At 37.0% G+C, this 19,062-nt stretch overlaps 1 protein-coding gene across 1 annotated transcript; it reads left to right on the top strand.

Annotated features, from left to right (window-relative positions):
• Nucleotides 1–3,177: 3,177 nt before the first annotated feature.
• Nucleotides 3,178–8,625, top strand: LOC130738240 (kinesin-like protein KIN-10C). The gene is made up of 16 exons (XM_057590179.1): nucleotides 3,178–3,510; nucleotides 3,971–4,127; nucleotides 4,248–4,448; nucleotides 4,566–4,752; nucleotides 4,851–5,056; nucleotides 5,145–5,800; nucleotides 5,902–5,947; nucleotides 6,391–6,435; nucleotides 6,523–6,627; nucleotides 6,741–6,803; nucleotides 7,224–7,290; nucleotides 7,377–7,666; nucleotides 7,742–7,788; nucleotides 8,051–8,141; nucleotides 8,238–8,276; nucleotides 8,388–8,625. The coding sequence occupies exons 1-16, from the start codon at nucleotides 3,353–3,355 to the stop codon at nucleotides 8,430–8,432; spliced, it is 2,403 nt and encodes an 800-aa protein (XP_057446162.1). The 5' UTR covers nucleotides 3,178–3,352; the 3' UTR covers nucleotides 8,433–8,625.
• The last annotated feature ends 10,437 nt before the right edge of the window (nucleotides 8,626–19,062 follow it).

The following is a 19,062-nucleotide window of genomic DNA, read 5'->3' as shown; positions in this document are numbered from 1 at the left end:
ATTAGAGTACCACACCAAGCACCTCGTCTTTCAGCCCCGACGTGCTCGCCACCCATTCTTCACTTCTGCGAGGCCGATCGCCCCGCTCGGCCACTCTGTGGTAGAATGGGCCCTTGCCTAGCTTGTTCCCTCGCTTGACGTACCGGGCCTCCTTTGAAGGTTTGAAATTTGCGGTCCCCACTGGTTTCCAACACTCCACCTTCTCTTTTCCTTTGTTCTTGCGGCGACGCGCTTGGCATCGTTCCTCTTCAGTCTTCGGCTCGCCTTGGGATTGATCAACTTTTCCCAATTTTCTTTACTCGCCACGGCTTCGCTGTAGCTTCAACTGAACCGCACACTGTAGCACTGCCCACTTCTCTCCACCTCCTTCCTGACGCATGCCCAAAAGGGGTGGCCTTTTGAACCTGGGAAACCTCCAGAATACTGCGTCCTTTTCACTCCAATTGAAGAGGTCAAAATTGGCTTCTACCAACTTCTCCAAGCGCCTTTCCTGATCAACTGTGAGCTTGGGCTCAATCGCCAGTACTCCCCTACTGAATTTATACATTTCCAGGTTCCCAATCAAGTTTGCCCATCGCTCCTCAGCATGAGAATCAGTAAATTGCCCATCTTTCCTTGACCTGCCATCTAGCCTTTCCTGATTTGTTCCTTCTTGGTCCCCCACACCTTTCACTGATCCACCGTCCCTGTCTTCTCGCGCCGCTCTGACCCTGGCCCTGGACGCTCCGTTGATCCTGATCGCCTTCCAAAATCTCAATCTCGTGACCTCTATGACTGGCGCCAGCTCCCTTCTTCCGATATAAGCTCCTGCAGTTGTTGTAACATTCCTTCGCCCGCCGTTGATCTACCGCGATCTTTCCTACCTTCCCGCAGGTCAGCGGGTATTTCACCGCCAGGTGGGCTGTTGATATCACTACGCAGAGGAGGTTCAGCGTGTTCCGATCAATGAAGACATTGTACGACGCCACTACCTGCAAAACCAAATACCTTACGCGCAAGAGCTTTGCGTCCTCATCAACGCCAAAAAATGTGTCCAAATCCAAGTAGCCGCGCACCCAGACCTGTTCCCCCGAAAAGCCTACCAAAGTCCCGGAATATGGCATCAGGTCTTGATCTGTTAACCCCAATTTATCAAATGCGTCTCCATAGATGATATCCGCAGAACTACTCCGATCTAAAAGCACTCTTCACACATTGTAATTGTTGATCCTTACCATTACCACCACGGGATCGTCCTTAAGTATCTTAATTCCTTCAAAGTCCGCCGATGATATCACTATGTCCAGGTGTTGAAAGCCAAATGGAATTGAAATCTCTTGTACTGAACTCACCGCCCTAACATGCCTGTGTCTCGCGGCTTGTGTGTTGCTGCCTCCACCGAAGCCCCTTGCAATTGTATTGATCGTCCCAACCGGCAGTTCGAGATACTTGTTGAAGGTTTCTTCGGCTCCTTTCTTCCTTGTCGCCAATGTCTCATTCTTGTCCGCTGTTGGTGTCTGGCGACGGTCATCCCGCCTGCGATCATCCTGCTGGCTGTTGCCCTTGTAGTGATTCCCCTGTTGGCGCTCGCCCTGCCAGCGATCGCTGCGATCATTCATTTGCGAGCGTCCCGCCCTGATCAGCCTCTCAATCTCACTTTTCAACGTAAAGCAGTCACCGATGTCGTGGCCCGCCGAGCGATGATACTCACACCACTTGGTTTTGTCTACTGCCACCCGCAATGGATTAACTTCCCTCTCACCCTCTTCGACGGTGAAGAGAGAATGAACATATCTCGATTCATACAATTGTGTTTCGCACTCAAGGGTGTGAAACACAATTTAGTTTCACACTCAAGAGTGTGAATGGACCAACGGTTGAAATTTTTATTTTCAATTTTAAATATTTTATTTTTTAAAATTTTCATTTCAGACTTAAGAGTGTGAAACACAATTAAATTTCACACTCAAGAGTGTGGAATTGATGCCTAGTTGCTTTGATGTCCAAGAAACTAGATCTTGACCTTTTGTAAATCACTTGTAATGCATATTCAAGAGTGTGAGACACAATTTAATTTCACACTCAAGGGTGTGAAACTGTTCCGGTTCTGTGTCTAGGAAACTTGAGCTTGACCTTCTGTAAAACACTTGTGATTCACACTCAAGAGTGTGAAACACGATTTAATTTCACACTCAAGAGTGTGAATGAACCAACTGTTGAGAATTTTATTTTCAATTTTTAATATTTTATTTTTAAAATTTTCATTTCACACTCAAGAATGTGAAATACAAAACGAAAGGAAGAAGATGAAGAGAGAATGGACATACCTCAGCTCACACTTACAAAATGTGAAATGTTTTCACACATATTAAGTGTGAAACGTAGCAGCGAAAAAAATCATAAGATGAGTGTGAAGGTGAAGGGTGATGCGACAAACAAAGATGATGATGGTGATAAGCTAGGAAAAGAGATATGTTTGAAATAAAATTAAATTGTAAGGGTAGTTGAGTCATTTTAGTGCAAAAAGGAGGGTGTGAGATTAATAGAGGAGCTGTTAAAACTCTTGCAACTTTGGTCCCCGACGTTTACCAATGCCACGATTTTGGTCCCCCACCTAGTTTAATTACATGGATGGTCCCCGACGTTGTAGGTCGTGTGCAACGTTAGTCCTACCGTTTATTTCTTAATGGAGGAGGTTTACGTGGACGTCCAGTTAGAGAGAGAAATGAGGTATGAGGAGAGAGGGAAGCACGTGAGTATCACGTGACCCTTATCTGAACCCATTATACCCAAACCCCTGACCTCCCTGGAACGAAGAAGGTAACGCGATTTAGATCCCTAGGGTTTCAGATTTAGGTATAATGAGTTCATATAAGGTTCACGTGAGTTCACGTGATACTCATGTGCTTCCCTCTCTTCTCAGATCTCTTTTTTCTCTCCAACTAGACGTCCACGTAAGCCTCCTCCATTAAGAAATAAACGGTAGGACTAACGTTGCACACGACCTACAACGCCGGGGACCATCCATGTAATTAAATTAGGTGGGGGACCAAAATCGTGGCATTGGTAAACATCGGGGACCAAAGTTGTAATTAAGCCTATTTTAATTTGGAGAAGATAGCGTGTCTTAGAAGGGTTTTATAAAACAAAATTTCCATTTCAAACAAAGAAAAATAATAATAACAAATAAGGAGCGTTAGCGGAAAGGTTTTGAAATATCGCGTCGTGTTCTAACGGCTAGGAGATATTCATCATCTGGCCATTCTGCTTTTCCTTTTTCTTCTTCACTTCACTTCTCTCTCTTGATTCTTCTTCGCCTTCGTCGTTCTCTCGTATTTCGAATTTCCAGATCGAAACTGAAGGCTTCACCTCAATGGCTTCGACCCAATTCGATCATCGGAAGGTTCGTGTCGTCGCCAAAATTCGGGGTTTTTCGAGTCCTGATGCGAATTCCGGAGCAGTGGATTGGGTATCCGTGAACCGGGAATCGTCGGAGGATGTCACCATCTCCTTCGGAAAACAGTCTTCTAGGTACGGTCCGTTTCTTTGAGGTTCTTAATTTTGGGTTTTGTGTAAACGGAATTTGAATTTTCACGAGCCATAGCTCAATTGTAATGCTAATTCATCTCAGTAGCGAAGAATTAAGTTATATACTGTTGTTGTAGTGGAAATTTCATATGAATGCAGCCCTAGTTCTTAGGAAGGAAAAATCTGTTATCAAAACCTAATGGAGGATTAAATTAGGGATTTAGGGTGTTCTGTACATCTTGAAATTTCACATTTTTGGGGGTTTGGAAAGGTTGGATTTTATTTACTCCTTTGTTTTAATAAATCATCATGGATAATTCTGCTGTAGGTCTATATTTGATGATAACTTGTTGCTAGGTAGTAAGCTAGCTACTAAGCCATGGATTTTTTTGCCCGGATTCTTGTTATACATATTGTTTTAGCGGGGTGATGGTTATTAGTCTACTTAATTTTCATTGTGCAGTCGATATTCGGTGGATTATTGCTATAAGGAACATGAAGATAATGAAATGATATATACAAGGGAGGTGAAGCCTCTTGTTTCAGCAGTTTTTGAAGGTCATAGCAGTACTGTTATTGCTCATGGAGCTAGAGGGAGTGGAAAGACCCACCTAATTCAGGTTTGACTCAACTAAATGCTTGAAATTCTGTTGGGAGGGAAGAGATAGTTTGTGAACTATGTTGATTGTTTTGTATGAAATCATGTTTTTATGCTGATTATTATCCTTTTATTTTTGAAGGGCTCTACTGAAACTCCGGGTCTGGCTGTGTTGGCTATGGTTGAGTTTCTTTCAATCGCTGAGAAAAATGGGAAATCTATAGCTGTTTCTTTCTATGAGGTTGATCATCAGGATCATGCTATTGATTTAATAAACCCAGAACAACCACCAATTTCGATATTTGAAGGTCGTGGAAGAATTCAGTTTAAAGGACTTACTCAGGTAAAAAACTATTTGTCATTCTCAGTTTATGAAACTAAAAAACATGAAATTTTCATAGATAGAGGGATGGACACTAGACAAGTAATATGGGACTTTGTGATGCACTTTTGTTTGCAGAATCCTGTAAAATCAATTGCAGAGTTTCAGAATTTGTATTGCACTGTATGCTCTGCACTGAAGGCTGCCCCCAAGAAAGGGTATGAGTATGCTCGTAGAAGCCACATGGGATTAATTGTGTATGTCTTTTCCCAGAATGAAAGCATAGAAGGTCTTGTGAGCAAAATGAATTTTGTGGATATGGCAGGTCAAGTAAAAGATGTCCAGTTATATTTTTTTTGTTTTGGCTGGCTCGTCGTGAAATATTTTAAATTTAGACTAACGGTTTCATACTTTTGTTACCAGGTTATGAAGATGCTAGAAAGAAAAGTAGTGACATCTCTGGGTTGGCTGAGACTAACAATATTAACAAGTCAATTTATGCTGTTATGAATGTTTGTCATGCTTTGAGCACAAATGAAAGTCGTGTTCCCTATCGAGAAAGCAAACTGACACGCATGTTGCAGGATTGTTTGAGGGGGACGGGCAAAATTCTGTTGGTTTCCTGCTTGGTAAATGACTGCTTTAAGTTCAAATATTCCTTTCACATTCTTTGCATTAGTAATTTAATTTTGACTTGGTTCTTTTCTAAAATTTTAGAGCCCATCATTCTGCCAAGACTCTATTTACATGATAAGCTTAGCATCACGGTCATGTCAATGGATCCAACAGACACCCTTAGGTTCCACAATGAAAACTGAAACTTCAACAAAGCAAGTGGTGACTACTCATAAGAACCAGACACCCTTAGGTTCCACAATGAAAACTGGAACTTCAGCAAAGGAAGTGGTGACTACTCATAAGAACCCGACACCCTTAGGTTCCACAATGAAAACTGGAACTTCAGCAAAGGAAGTGGTGACTACTCATAAGAACCCGACACCCTTAGGTTCCACAATGAAAACTGGAACTTCAGCAAAGGAAGTGGTGACTACTCATAAAAACCAGACACCCTTAGGTCCCACAATGAAAACTGGAGCTTCAGCAAAGCAAGTGGTGACTTCTCAAAAGAACCAAACACCCTTAGGTTCCACAATGAAAACTGGAACTTCAGCAAAGCAAGTGGTGACTTCTCGTAAGAACCAGATGCTCAAAAGTGTTTCTGCAACAAAAACTGGAAGTTCCGCAAAACAAATGGTGACTTCTCATAAGAACCAGCTAGCCAAAAGTGTTTCTGCAACAGCAAAGAAAATTTCCAGATCTCAAATAAATGAAAAGAAAGCTACTGTTGGTTTGAAGTCTGCAGTGAAAGGAAGGTTTGTAGTGAACATACTTTATTAAGTTAAATTGTATATTGCTTCATACTGTTATCTATTTAAATGACATTGATTTTTATTTTTATTTTTTTTTATTAAAGGAAATTGTTTGATGAAATCAGTCATTCTTCTACTAAAGTTGAGAAGGTATAGATCTTTTTCCTTCTACCTTGTACTATATTTTCTTCTGTCTGTTTAAAAAAGAACATGTAAGGAACAACTCTCTTTGTTTAGTCCAAGGGAGGGTTGGCAAGAAAAAATATGTAGCTAAGAGGATAAGTACTAGTCTGGCCTAACTTGTGCTAAAAGTTGGAAGCCATGTGTCAGGTTGATAAACAAATCAGAACTATATCTCCCTCAATAATGTATATCTGTTCTATTAGGGAATTTTTTCCTCTGAGGAATTAAATATTGAATAAATACTAGATCAGCTTTACCAAGTATTTACTCATTTTAATACAGGAAAATGTAAAGAATTTCAAGAATTTGTTTCTTATTGATTAATTTAGCGCAATGGAGGTAGATAACAAAGGTGTCTAACTATTCCTTGCCTGAGGTTTCATTAATGGACAAGTTTTCTTCTTTTGCAGGAAGTTTCCACTGCCCATGTTACCAAAGCACCAGAGCTTTTATTGGTAATATGCATCTTTTATTAGTTTCTTATGCTGTTATTGAAAGACAAATTGGAAGGCTCAATGCATCAATTGGTACATCTAATGCAGGAGAATTCATTATTAGAAGCTGGAGATCCAGTCGAACTCAGCTCTGTTGTGGAGTTTGACAAATGTGTTATGCAGGATAACTCATTTTCAGATGATAGTAATAATGTAATGACCGGATCTTTTAGAATTTGTATTTATTCAGGAGACCTTCTCTCAACCATAAATATTTACAAAGTTGAAACCTGACATCTTTGAACTAATAACTGTACTCTATGCAGGATAACTCATGTTTGAACGCAAGCAGTGAAGTGGAATCTGATTCCCCAGTGGAAAATGAAATGGTAATTTTATTAATGTTGTCAAAAGTTCTGTTTTCTTCCTTTTCTGTTCTCAGTTTGGCTTTTGTAAAACATAACACCTCTTTGCCAACAAAATGTTAGCATGGTTCATATAGGAATATAACTGTTTCATTTGGCTTTAAGGAGCTGTTTTAGCGAAGCTGTATTACGCCTCATCTGTTGCTGTTTTACTGTATTGTGTTTTTTTTTCTGCATTTTTAGGAGCTATTGCAGTTGTAAGCTTGCTGTTTTTGTTTTTTCCCTTAGTCTTTCTGAATTCTGTTGCTCTTTCTTGTTTTGTTGCTCTTTTGGTTTGTAAGTGACTCTAGTTATGGGCTTGCCCGTACTGTGTTCTCTTTCCTTTTGGTTTTCCAAAAAAAAAATATAGAAAACACTCAATATTTTTCATGTATGTTTCTGTAGGATCATCAAGAGACACATACCTCTGATGCTGGAACTTACTCTAAAGCATTGTCAATAGTTCAGGAAGGTAAAATTTGAATGAAGTTTTTGATAGATAATTTGTTCGACTAATCATATGATGCATATCAACATATTTGTCTTTTGTTATTACAGGTGATAACATAAACAAGGAGAACAGAAGCCTAGTGGCAAATGGAGACAGTTCACCACCCATTAGTTCTCAACTGCGAGAACTTTCCAACAGTCTCAAAATGCTTTATACGTCAACTCCGTTGTGCACACAGATACTGGAGAAGGAATGTATTTCAGTTGAAGATCAGATGTCTGCTGATATTCAAGAACCAAAAACTCCTGTAATTGAACAGAATATGAGCTTTAATTATAATGTGATGAATTCCAAAAGTCCTTGGGAAACATTCAGCATGCGTGGTTCTGGAATGAAGGTTTGATCCTATTACCAAAAAAAAATTATTATGTGTAGTTCGGGTTTTTTAACAAACAATTTCTTTTAATTGCAGAACTCTCTTGTCCAGGAATACCTTAGGTTTTTGAACACAGCTGAGAAGTAAGTAATGCATGTTTTTTATTTTTTTGGTACATTGACGCGATGCATGTTTAATTTGAATAAAAAGTGCATACCCAAATAAAAACTTGTTGCACAGTAAATTAAAAGTATATCATCATTATGATCAAAATTCATTAAATGTTCATATGATAAACAATAACTGAAATTGTGCTTCAACCATTGAATGACTCGGCATTTCGTACCTTCTTTGAGAATGCTCACTTGTTCACTTTCTGAAATTTTTTATTTTCTGACTTCATAGGGAAGACTTGAAAAAACTGAAGGGAATTGGAGAGAAGAGAGCAACCTTCATACTTGAGCTGCGAGAAGACTCTCCAGAACCATTTAAGAGTGTATGAACTACGTTCTAATCAAATTTTGTACTGTTTTTTTCCTCTACCATAATTAGTTACTGATTCTATGTGTTTATATATTTGACACAATAACAGCTTGATGATTTAAAGGATATTGGACTTTCAGCTAAGCAGGTACTATTCTCTTCAATTCTAGCATTGTCCTGTTCTTTTTTTAGTTTTCATGTTTGATCATCCATGTTTAACATAGCATTGTCATATTTTTTTGTCATAATTACTATACAGATTAAGGGAATAATGAAGAAGGAAGTTGGAGAGCTTTTCAACTAGTTCTGAAGGCATTGGTGAATGGCTTTATATTCACTAAGTTTTATGTAGGCAACCTGAAGTTGCCCTTTCATTTATGAGACATTGAGTTGGAGGGCATGTTAAAAACATTATTTGGCGTCTTCTAATGAGCGCCATGGTTTAATATATATTGTGAAAAGATGATATCGAAATCAAGTAATATTATTTAAGTCAATTGGAATTCATAAGCTTACTTTCTCTAGTTCTCTTACTCCAAGTTTGTTTTTTTCCTGGTTCAAAAAAAAAGTTTGTTTTTTTCCAAAATAATTGCCGGTGAATTATACTAGATTTATTAAACCAATTTTTACTTTTTTTAAGGAACAATCCAAAAAGCTAAATTCTGTTTTTTTTTTCTCCTATAGCTAATCAAATTTCCGTTAGAAGAAGGGAAAATCATGTCTATGGGAATTGTGTTTTTCTTTCATGTGGTTCTTGTGTTAGAATTATTTATTAATTCTTGTTGGGTGAGTTAATACCGAAGACTACCAAGAAATTTAAACACAAACGGGATGGGTTGGGCTAACCCGCCAAAAAAAGTGCGCTCTAAATCCTGTCCCGCCCATGGGCCACTATATAAGAGAAATAAAAAACAAATTTTTGGTAAAAAAATCTGAAATATTGCAAGCAATGCAATATCCATTTGCAGACTAAGAAAGTAAACATACACTACATGAATGTAACAACTACATGAATGTAACACTATACAAATGATTATACCCAATCTTTTACTAAACTAAACTAAAGAAACATGCAAACCCACTCTTGTCCCTTTCAAATAAAACACGTTAGTATCACAATTATTTAGCAGCCCAAACCACTCCCAGCAATTTTTTATGAAAAAAAGAGATAGAACCCGCGGCCTAACCCACCCTCAGCCCGTTAAATTGCGGGAAAGAATGGGGCGGGTTTTACGGGGGCTACATTTTCCAGCCCACCCAAAACTGCAGTAGAGCGGGCTAGGCCCATATTGCCACCCCTATTTAAACGGTACAATTTTACCTTAAACTTTAAGGGTGTTTGTTAAAAGGTTGAGAAACACATTCTCAGAAATAATATTCTTGGGAATATACCAAGCTTGGAGGAGAGGCGCTGAGGGGAGTAATTATTCATATTCTATTGTAAGTGATTGCCATAGGCTTATTTCGCATTTTGATTCAGTTGTATTTTCTTTTGTTAGACATTCGAGGAATTTCGTGGCTGTTTTTTTGGCTCGGAATGCCTCCAGCTTTGACGATTATGTGTGGGTGGAGGAGGTTCTGTTAGCCGCGACTTACTTTAAAGATTATGATGTTTTGGCTTCTTTACCCATTTGATTAATATATGGTGGGTATTTACAAAAAAGAAAAATCCTGGGAATGTCATTTTTTTATAAGACTTATAAATGTGTTTGGTTAGTATTTAAAAACAGACCATCTATTTTCAACCGAAACAAATAGACCATAATTTTCAGAGTGACATCTCATATAAAAAATTTCCCTCTCCCCATTCCTCAACAACTAGTTCTTTTTATTTTATTTTTAGAATGGATCAAAATGAATGGACTTTGAAGAACACAAGAAATTCATAGATGGAGGCTTGAAGAACTGTTTAGGAGCAAACCATACTTCACCAAAATCTCATTAGCAAACGCCTATCTCAAACTTAGAGTTTGGGACTAAGCTAATTACAGTCAACAAAATCAACAAAATTGAAGGCAGCTTGGAGATACTACTCAAGCCTTATGGCTTACCTCGGTAACAGGCATGACTCTGCAAAAGTCCCTTAGCTCGTGGTCACACCTTAGTCATGGGTGTTAACTCTACTAAAAACTCCCTCAGTCCAGGATTGATGGATTGAAAAGGTGTTTTACCTATTTATAGGGACTTTTTTTTTTGTACATCGGAAAATTATTTATAGGGACTTCGAACATATTTAAGTTTTTTTTTTATATTTTGTAATGATATAAATATATAATATGAATTTAAATTTAAATTTAAATTCAGAAAAGAAAAGTTTTTATATTTTATTTTATTTTATTTAGATCATCGAAAAATAGTAGTACCATTTAAACCACCACCTCTCTTCCTTGTCAACCACAAAACTCCAAACTTTCCAAAACATTACTCCAAACCACAATCCAACAGAGAGGAAGAATAAGAATAAGAGAAAACTCAAGGTTTGTTGTCATGAGAAAGGAACTGTGGAAGAGAACAACAAGAGGAAGAGCAGATTGACGATGAGGAAGAAGTGAGGAACGCGTTGCCGCCCCCTACCATTTCCCACACTCCATCTTTTTCAACTCATCATGATTTTGTGACTCTTGGACATCGCAAACAATAGAGGGAGAACAAAATCAAAGACCTCGGGGATAACAATTTGAATTTGGACTTCATGTTAGGGGTTAGGGTCTAAACTTGTTCTAAAGCAAACTGAAATTGAATTTGAGTAAGTTTTTTGAATTGAAATCACGTGCATTTAGCTCGTTGTTCTACATTTGGTGCTAGTTTTGGAATCTTCTAACCTCTTTTTGGAATGGGCTAAACCCCAATAACCTAGAGGGACTCGCCTAGGGACGGTCAAGATCGGGCAAGGTGAAGCTCGCTAGGGGCGAGTGAAAAGACTTTGGGAATCAAGGAGGGGCCCTCTAGGGCAAACGCGGGAGCGGTTGACATGTGTAAGGGGGTTGGGCCGAGAGTAAAACAACCCATCTATCCCCATTAGCTGTAGGGTCTCATGATTAGGGGTTAGGGTTATAATGCATCACACAGAAGATTCTTAAGTATGAAGGGAAAGATATGAAGACATTGCAGCTTAGCGACTGCACTCAGAGGCTTACGACCACAGTTCATAATACATTATCGTCTGCTTCAACATGTAGAGAAGATTTTCTTAAGCCCGCTAGGGGCTAGTGAAAAGACTTTGGGAATCAAGGACCCCCCCCCCCCTAGGGCGAACACCAGGGGCGGTTGACATGTGTAAGGGGTTGGGCCGTGAGTATAACAACACATCTATCCCCATTATCTGTAGGGTCTCATGATTAGGGGTTAGGGTTATAATGCATCACACAGAAGATTGATAAGTATAAAGGGAAAGATATGAAGACATTGCAGCTTAGCGATTGCACTCATAAGCTTACGACTCACACTTCAGAATACATTATCGTCCGCTTCAACATGTAGAGAAGATTTCCTGAAGAGTCAAATCCCTAACTAAATCTCTCATGTAATAGAACATAAAATATATACTTAGAGAAAAATATCGTCAACAATACTTTATAGTTCACAAGCTTAATTGTTTATACAATCACTCTTAGAAGAAGAAAACTAAGTAGAAGTGGACAATCTTGAGAAAGATCGTTTAAGGAGTCATGGATAATACTTTGTATGAGGAGTCCCAATAATACTTAGTAAGGAGAAGTCCTACTAATACTTATAATTCCTGGAGAGGCAGTGGCAAAAGAATATTCTGTAATCCCTGGAGAGGCAGTGGCCAAAGAATACTCGACAATGCGTGAAGAGGCATGGACAATAATACTTGTAAGGATAAGTCATTGATACTTGGATAGTGAAATATTGGTATAGTCAAGGACTGGACGTAGCCCTATCGTTTTAGGGGTGAACCAGGATAAAAATCTTGGTGTTCTTTGTCTCCTCCTTAGCCCTCACTTTTCCGGTGCACCAAATGAACCCATCTAAGATGACAAATCTTTTAATCGTTTGGAAATCCAAGTTTTTTGACGACACAATTCAAACCCCCTTTTCTTATGCTACTCCTGATTCAACTTCACACATACACTAAATTTTTGTGTCAATAAAGCCGACGCTACTTACTTGACCAGAAGGTCTAAACTAATGTATTGTTTTAGAGTCGCTCGTATAGTCCGACACTAATTTACAAACTTTAGCATCGACTTATACGTCCGAAGCTATTTTCTAGATATTTAAACTATTTGTCATGGTTTATAACCCTAGAAAAATGTTGTATGAATACTAAAATGTTTGCATTTAAAATCTCTTTTAAAGGTATTGTTGACCAATGTTTCTACAGTGTTTTTCATGAGTATTTTAGGATGGTTTAGGAGGTTATTTTTGTAATTTTAATTCCTTAATCTAACTTCATGAACTTTTACATTTAGTTTATATTATGATTTTCTAGATTTTATTAAATATTTTTTATGTGTTTTTCATAATTTTGGTTTGTAGGTTTCACTATAGCAACATCACTGCTTATTGTGTCAGTGTTTTTCTCATTGCATAAACAATTTCTTGACAATCCGACCATTCATATTGAATACATTAAAATTTCAACCCGATCCAACGATAAACGATCTGCAAGAGACATTTTACGAGGGAAACCTAACTCTGTCACAGCCGGTGTGAACACACTGTTGTAGGGTGCGACCGCACCCCGGGTTGTAGACAGCTCGTTTAAAAGACAGCAAACACAAAGTTAGGGCATTCCTTTCACTTTCTTCTTCTATTTTCTGTCTTCCTATGCTAAGGAACACCTTTGGAGCTCTTGGAAAGTGGAGTTGAGGCTATGGAGCTTAGTTAGGGCTTGAAATATCTTCCCAAACCATGACCATGTCTTCCTTGGTTTCCACTTCTCCTTCTTCCTTCACTGTATATATGTGTAGCTAAACTCATGCGCTAGGTAGTGATTTTTTTTTTTGCTTACCAAAAAAAAGGTAGTGATTTTTTTTTGTATTCAATGATTATATAATGATTATTATTCAAGTTATACATAACGTCACTAAATCATTTCCTTAACAAGTGTTTCCTCGTTATTCATCGTTCTCTCTTGTTCCATTTTTGTTTGTTTTCTTTTCCCTATTGATAAAATACAATAACAATATCACTTCAACATTTGAAGCGTCCTTCAGTTACAAAACTAGAGAAATCTTTGTGAATACGATAAAATTCGATAGTATACTACGATTGAGTACTTAAAGGGAATTTAGAGTATTTATGGTGTAGAAAAAATATCTTTCATCGCACACATATCCATAGCATGTGGTCTTAGAGTTCAACATTTAATTGAACATCGTAATATAAATGTTGTTTATTCGAGTTTTATTTTATGTTGTCATCAATGTTTTAACAAAACCTATATACTAACTTTAAATTTCCTCCAATGATAAATATAATTTAGGTTAGTCTAATTTTTATAAAAGCTAGGGTTTTTCTTAATTATATCATCTTGTTCTTATTTGATTGAGTCATAATTTAACTTCTCTCGATTGATATGTTACCATCCAATAATCTGAATCTAAATATTTAAATGGCCAAAAGCAAACAAAAACTTCTCCAGCTACTGGATATTTATGAACTTCATTAAGAATCACATGAAAGATAAAATTTGATTTGACACTCAAAACATGCTTGCAAGAATTGAAGCAACACTGAAATTTGCACTACAATTAGCAAAAAATATACAACATACTAGTGTTAGCATGAATTATTAAAAATAAACCAGAAAGTACTAGCTATTTGATGCAATATAAAACAAGAATTATATTGAACGAAAGAACCAATAAATTCTAGTATTTTATACTTCAATTAGCATAGAAATCCTACAAGGTGCAAATTAAGGCTGAGCACAAGTCAGGTTTGGTCGAATTCATTCTCAAATATAACTAGCCAAAGGAAGCAAATAAAAAAAATCATGGACTATATCTATCAGTGTGTTATGCTAGATGATTACTCAAACGAGTTGGTGCAGGTGGAACAAGAGGAATTAGGGACACTACTTTCGGTGGATGATCCTCCTCCCAATTTCATCCCTTCTCTCTCTATCTATCTTAATGAACCTCGATGCCCAACTTACTGCAGCTACATCACCTCCCTCAAGAACACTAGAACCACCCTTGGTGACTTCTGCAATGGTTCAAAGCCCTCAATCGCCCTCCACCGAAAACTTATACTCACCTGCCCCACGCCATATCAGATCAAGGTTCATCACCAACAATGAGGTCAAAGTCCCTTTCTTTTTCACAAAATGGTGTCATCATGCACATGAATTCATGGGGTTAGGGTGGCTATACTCGTAGCTAAGACACGAAAGAAGCACAATCTTGCGATAACATGGAAAGGAAGAGACAAAACTAGTGGTGTTACGGGAGTTTCCATGGGTTTTTGCAAGTGGGAAACTATAAGGATTAGGAACAATGAAGGATGTGATTGTGGGTAAAAAGAAGAAGAGACTGAGCCATTTTATAGCTAATGAGAGGGAGTTCTTAACGATGACTGTGGCTATGAGGAGCAAATATAAGTTAAACATTCAAGAGATATGTTTGTACCTCATTGTATCTTACATGGTGAAGCGTGAACAAGAAGAAAGAGCGTGGCGTTCCATTTACTCCAATATTTCTTGAAGTGATGAAAATGAAAACTTCATAAATATAGAATATTCTACAATGTGCTCGTCTAGTGTAGAAGACCGCTCGACCAAACTATAATATGTAAGAACCAATAAGAAGAGGCCACACAGGTAAATATCGTACGAGTTGGATGCATAAATATAATGTGATATGTTGTGTAATATAATACATAGTGTGTAATTTAGTGCTTGTATGAATCATTTAGGTACAACAGATACATACAAAGGGAAATTTTAATTAATATTGTTATGTATGTTTCACGGACAGGGGCAGGTTTCATAAGTTTTATTTACCAAGGAATTTTTTACCAAAGCATGACCCATAAGAACTAACCCGTGCTTAACTCGTCTTTACTTTTTTTCAAACTCGCTGACAATTGATATCCAAACGGTTACTAAAACATTGGATATTTCAGGGTCTAAGTGTGTATTTGAATATATGTTTGATTGATCTAAAAGAACTTTTAAGCTAACGAAACAACTAGGTTTTCTTTACATATTCTGTCACAACACATGTGAATTTTCTTTCACATTGAAAGAAAAAACAAGTTTGCAAACATACTCTTAGAGGGTGTTTGATGACCCATCCTTTTTCTACGTTTTGACGGTTCAACGCTCGCAAAGAGAAAAACAAACCCTTAAATAAAAAATGTTAATGAAACATCTGAGCGTATTGAGTTAATGTCCTCTTTCTTTTAATTGGATGTAAAAACAAACACACTCTTTTATTTGTAATAGGCTGTTGCTCACCCATACAGCATATCATATCAACAATTGATTAATAAGGACGAATGAAGACAACAGTAATGAACACTAGCATAAAACATTTAACACGAATTAGAAGGTATTATTTTCATATTGTTCACAAACCTCACACTCAAATATGTAGCATTACATTCTCATCCTCAAATTTTAAGATCAAGGTGATAGCAAACTCTCAACATACACCCACGGAGTAATGAAACCCTCGTGTTGAAAAAGAGGAGTTTTAAAAGTATCATGTCTTGGATTATAAACAATGACCTTGCCCTGGTAGTCTAGCAGCATTTCATCATCCTCAGAAATATGAATTACGGTAGGTGGAAAAGCTTTAGGATCTTGAATAGAAATACTGAACAATTTAGTCCAAGACTTGAATACCATATTCTATCATAAGCCAAATATCTGAAATTATCCGCTTATGAGCAAGGATGCACAAACAATCTCTTGGTACTATTAAGTTCCTACCAATTAGATCTCCATCTCCATAATCAGGCTGGGAAATTTCTTGATAAAACTCCTTCCCCAAATCCAAAGAAACAATAGTCCATGAATCATTTGCAGTTATTGAAAACATGTTAAGTGTTCCACTCACCAATTTTGCAAATATATCTGTGAAAATAGTATAAGGGAAATCCTCAATCCTTCTCCAGGAATCGGTACCCAAAGTATGGACATTGACCTGACTTTTAACACCACTACCATCACATTTATAGTGAAAAATTGAAATTGTCTTGTCGCAACCATGGTTGCGGTGAAAAATAATATAAAATAATGTAGAGCCGCCACCAATTTATTTAGGGGAATTGGAACCCTCAAAATAAATTCAAACTAGTCTGCGATTAGAGATCTGAATTCGGGAGTCACTTACATGTGAGGAAGGTTTTAACACCTCACGATGCCCGTTTAGAAAAAACGGTACCTCTAATTAATTGTGCAAAATATAATAACGTTTTTTTTTTGTCTTAACCAAGGTATCCCCACAGCCGACATCCATGAGACTAATCCCTCGCCCCACGGTCAGCTCACTAAAAAATATAATAACTTTAAACCTACTTATTAAAAAAAGAAGATTAAATATTATTTTTATATGATTCTAATTAAATAAATAAAAAAAGATTATTTATTGATTAAGCCCGACAAGCTTTGAAGCTTGCACCTACGTATCCCCCATTGTGCAGTGGAGTCTTCAAGGCCACATAGTTCTTATAATATTTTTAGATTGGTTTGTGTTTTTTATTTTGAAAAGATTTGATATATTAATTAACATGTTTTATTTGTAGAAAAGAGATAATTTTAAGTTGGTGGGTGTATTTTATTTACAAGAACAGCCAACCATTAAGAATTCACGTTAGTTTAAATTGATATTTAAAAAGATTTGTGTTTTGATTATATGAATGAGAGGAAAGGAAATAAACCTGCCGTAATTAACATATTTAGATTATATTGTTTTTTAAATTAAAGAATCTAATCCCCTTTTATAAAAAAAGAATCCTGTACTAGGGAAGACGAAGAAAAAAAAGAAACGGAACATCACCTAATCTTTGTGACTCAAAAAGAACTAATTTAGTTTCTAATATATATACAAAATAGTGATGAAGTGAGGGAAGCCTAAGTTGGTGACATTTAAACTTGAAATTTGAAAACAAACCCATTATGTTCACATACTTTACGGACAAAGAAGAAGAAAAACATTACCTTTTCAATTACGTATAGAATCAGAACCAAATTGCAAGCATGAAATGCATAGGTTTACTTTTCAATCACGCTTGATGATCTTGCTACTGGAAATTCACTCTCACACTCACACTTAATATCATGTATTTTAGAGTTGATGTTCAAAGATGGAACTATAACTCAAAAGTGAACACTCAGTTTTTCCCTCACTCTCTGAACATGATATCACTACAAAACTCTCTCTATTTATATCTGCAGGTCTAGGGTTTCTAGCTCACCACTCCTAGAATATTTTTGGGAATCATTCCTCACCATTCTTGGAGAGGAAGAAAAGCCCATCTAGAATAATCTAATTTATTTTTGGTATTTATTATCTATTTTCGTATTTATTTATTTAATTAAAATTATAATTCTGCAATCATTTAATTAATTACTATAAATATAATTTTGAATGCTAATTTTTATATTAAATTAATTTTATTAAAAGTAGGACAAAATTTGGTGCTGACAGCAGCCCCCCTTTGCTTACCTTTCGATGAGAAAGGTCAAGCAAAGTCACAAGCAGCCAATTTTGGCCGGATCACAAGACAAACATTAAACACTCAATAAATAACATGTAATCAATGAGCGAGTAAATGTGAATTACGAGATAAAAACAACAAACACTTGATAACCTGGATAACATCTCTACAGGGAATTCTAACGCTTGAGCTAAGGTGATAAAGCACTTGATGCTCGACAACACGGACAACAAATCCACGTGGAATTCTAATATCTTTGCTAAGGTGATAAAGACAGACACTCGACAACTCTTACGAGGAATTCTAATGTCTGCAATAAGCGTTGGACAACAAATCTACAAGAAATTCTAACGCTTGAGCTAAGGTGATAAAGCACCAGATGCTTGAAAACACGGACAATAAATCAACGTGGAATTCTAACATCTTTGCTAAGGTGATAAAGATAGACACTCGAAAACTCTTACGAGGAATTCTAATGTCTGAAATAAATGATAAAACAACAAACGCTCGACAAACTGGACAACAAATCTACAGGGAATTCTAACGCTTGAGCTAAGGTGATAGAGCAGTAGATTCTCGACAACACGGACAACAATCAACGTGGAGTTCTAACATCTTCTCTAAGGTGATAAAGACAGACACTCGAAAACTCTTACGAGGAATTCTAGTGCCTGAATAAGAGATAATAAGGGTCTCGGTACCCTAAAGGGAGAACTAGGCACGAGTACCTATTGGCTAAGCCCCAAATTAGATAATTGAGGAGAAGTCAAGCATCACAATGCTCGAGAGAAAGAGAGTTATATACCTGGAATGATGAATTTTTTTTTGGGTAAAACTGCAGCTTCATGAATTGTATTCCAAAATCAATCCAAATTTGACATTTTCTTTTAAATACTTTGGAAAAGTAGCATTCTCAGAATTTCAAAAGGTTTTATTTTCACCATTGCAGCACAACACCTAGTGGATAGATAAAAGGATTGTTTTCAAGAAAATGATTTTTAGAGGGTGGTAACAAGCCCCGGGAAATATCTGCCCATTATTCTTATTCTGTTGGGAATAGATCAAGAACAACAAGCCCCCAAGTGATGGTCAGTTCAATGATCTGTTGTGCATGCGAAAAGGTCAGGACCCATAAATCTCCTTGACAATCCTTGCTTCAGACTATTGATCAAAATTTTACTCCTATCACTTCAAAATATTTCAATTGACTCTCCTTTTTCTCTTTTTTCCTTTTTTCTCTCTTTTTTTATTTTTTTTCAAGGAGAAAAGATGCACAAGTGTAAATGTGTTGTCCTAAA

This window comes from Lotus japonicus, chromosome 2 (genome assembly GCF_012489685.1).
Source record: "Lotus japonicus ecotype B-129 chromosome 2, LjGifu_v1.2".
Taxonomy (NCBI): Eukaryota; Viridiplantae; Streptophyta; class Magnoliopsida; order Fabales; family Fabaceae; genus Lotus; species Lotus japonicus.
This window is presented reverse-complemented; position numbering and strand designations above follow the sequence as displayed.